The sequence below is a fragment of the Nicotiana attenuata genome, chromosome 2, assembly GCF_001879085.1.
Source record: "Nicotiana attenuata strain UT chromosome 2, NIATTr2, whole genome shotgun sequence".
Taxonomy (NCBI): domain Eukaryota; kingdom Viridiplantae; phylum Streptophyta; class Magnoliopsida; order Solanales; family Solanaceae; genus Nicotiana; species Nicotiana attenuata.
Window position 1 is genome coordinate 57,216,117 of NC_031990.1, and position 2,518 is coordinate 57,218,634.

The 2,518-nt window shown below is 39.5% G+C and overlaps 1 protein-coding gene across 1 annotated transcript; it reads left to right on the plus strand.

Moving 5' to 3' along the window:
• On the plus strand, positions 618-1,747 carry LOC109220046. Its single transcript, XM_019384506.1, has 4 exons — positions 618-651; positions 795-912; positions 1,009-1,141; positions 1,214-1,747. The coding sequence occupies exons 1-4, from the start codon at positions 618-620 to the stop codon at positions 1,745-1,747; spliced, it is 819 nt and encodes a 272-aa protein (XP_019240051.1).

The following is a 2,518-nucleotide window of genomic DNA, read 5'->3' on the forward strand; positions in this document are numbered from 1 at the left end:
AACAGTTGCCAGATGGTCACTTTCTTCTGTCATGTTCCAGTAGTCTACTTGACTAGTACTTTTTGTCAGAGAACCCTAAGACAGCAGGTCCCTGTTGTGTTCCTCTTTATCTTGATTGCGTACAGTCATTGACTTGCTTGTGTCGGAGAACCCTAAAGGACCAGATCATCAGGTCCCTATTGTGTTCCTCCCTTTGCTGATTTTCAGGCTTCGATTAGTTCACATAAAATGTATATCCTGTGCGCCAGGTGCTCTATCTAGTTCTTCATGACAAGTTTGTTAGATCATCAAAACATAAAATACTAAAAATTCATCAATATATATATATATCATATGCTTTTATACGTTGTACCATTAGCTGTTAGTATTGTACAGTTAGTTACAGTTAGATAGTGTTAGTTAGTGTTAATTAGTGGCCAGCTTAGCTGTCAGTTAGAGTTAGTTATTTTTGTCTTGTACTCGTGTGTATATATGTACAACATATAGTAATACAAAATGAGAAGTTCATTTCCTCATCTCTGAAATCAGTCCTTTTCTCCTCTCTCACTCAAAGCTTCTAGAGCTCTGCGATGGAGCTCAGCCAAGAAACAATTCATCCGTTTATGGTGTAAATTGACATGGTATCAGAGCACGGAGACCTTCGATCCACTCGTATCAGTCGTCCCTCAGTCCAAAAGAGCTTCTCGATTCTGTTCTAATTCCTTTCAAATCATATTTTTGTAAGTGCCTAATTTCGCCCTCGATCTAGGTTTCTTTTGATTTTTGACTACATATTTCATTAAAAATCGACATAGCTGTTACCTATCAAAGCGATGGAACTGGTATTACTGCAAATGTGGAAGCTGTTCCTAATTCTGTAACTGATCCTAGTGATCCACTCTACTCACATCCTTCAGACATTCCTGGAGCTATGTTAGTCAGTGTAGCCTTTAGTGAAATTGGATATAGGTCATGGCGACGCGCCGTCTTGCGTGGCTTATCTGCCAAAAATTAGACTGGCTTTATCAGTGGAGAGTGCAAACGACCTGATCCTCAGTCACCTAAATTTCGACAATGGGAACGTTGTGATGATATGGTCACCTCTTGGATTCTTAATTCACTATCAAAGGAAATAGCAGATAGTGTAGAATATGCTAATGATGTAGTTGAATTATGGAGAGAACTAGAAGATCGATATGAACAGACCAATGGTGCGAGGTTGTACTAAATTCAGAAGGAGATCAATGATCTATCCCAGGGTACTTTGGATATCACTAATTACTATACTCAGCTGAATAAACTTTGGGAAGAACTGAGCACCTTGAGTGCAAAGACACAGTACAGCTATCAATGCACTTCTGGTGCCAAGGAAAATATACACAAGGCAGAACAGGATAGGAGATTGATTCAATTCCTTATGGAATTGAATGAGGTCTATACAGCAGTAAGGGGTAGAATTCTCATGATGAATCTATTGTCTTCAATGGCACAAGCCTTCTCACTACTCATTCAATATGAGAAGCAACGAGAGATGAAACTTACAAATCATTTGGCTGCAGAATCTGTTTCCCTTCATGTCAACACTTCAGGAAACGCCAATAGTTTTGGAAACAATAACTTCAGAACCAATTATGCCCCCAATGCTAACTATCCAAACATTAACAGGACTAGGCCATTTTGTGATTACTGCAAACGCCTAGGTCATACTATAGACAAATGCTTTAAGCTTCATGGTTACCCTCAGGGCCACAATCAGGCCATTCTGTGATTGCTAGATAAGGGCTTCATTAGACCTAGTGTCTCGCCCTGGGGTGCGCCCGTGTCGTTCGTGAAGAAGAAAGACGGGTCGATGAGGATGTGTATAGACTATCGGCAGTTGAACAAGGTCACTATCAAGAACAAGTATTCATTGCCGATGATTGATGACTTATTTGATCAGCTTTGATGGGTTTACAGTACCTTAGCTTTATGTTTTGATGATCTAACAAACGTACTGTCAAAGAACCAGATAAGGGACCTGACACACTTGGTATACAACTCAATCAACTGACTCGAGCTAATGTGAGTTGCTATGACTTCAGAAGATAAAAAATCAACACAGGGACCTGATCCCCTTATGTTTCCCTGACAGCAGTACGAAGTCAACTGTCTACAACTGGAAACTGACTGCCTGCACTGTACACGCAAACAGTGCAGCACAGTACAGCAGTTACTCCCCTTTGACCAACCAAGTGATTACATCATTCAAGTGATGTCATCAAAGTTGTATTAATAAAATTCATTACAACAAAACATCTTTTGAACACTTGAGAATTCATTCAAGCACTCCAACCGTTCATCAGTCAGTATTCAATTCTTAAGTGCATCAAGAACAAAGTACAACACTACTATGGACCAGTCCTACAGCAAGTATCTTGTATGTCCTTAGTTGAGTTGTAACTTTGTAATTGTTCTTTATTGTAATTCCTACTTTGCTTATCTAGAAGCTTTAATTAGGAACCCTTTGTAAACCATAAACCTTTAGTGTTTGTGTCGTGAC

Coding starts and splice junctions, on each gene's coding strand:
- LOC109220046 (XM_019384506.1), top strand. CDS start 618: ATGGTATCAGAGCACGGAGACCTTCGATCCACTC. Junction 652..794: donor CGGAGACCTTCGATCCACTC/GTATCAGTCGTC, acceptor AAATCGACATAG/CTGTTACCTATCAAAGCGAT. Junction 1,142..1,213: donor GTGTAGAATATGCTAATGAT/GTAGTTGAATTA, acceptor TACTAAATTCAG/AAGGAGATCAATGATCTATC.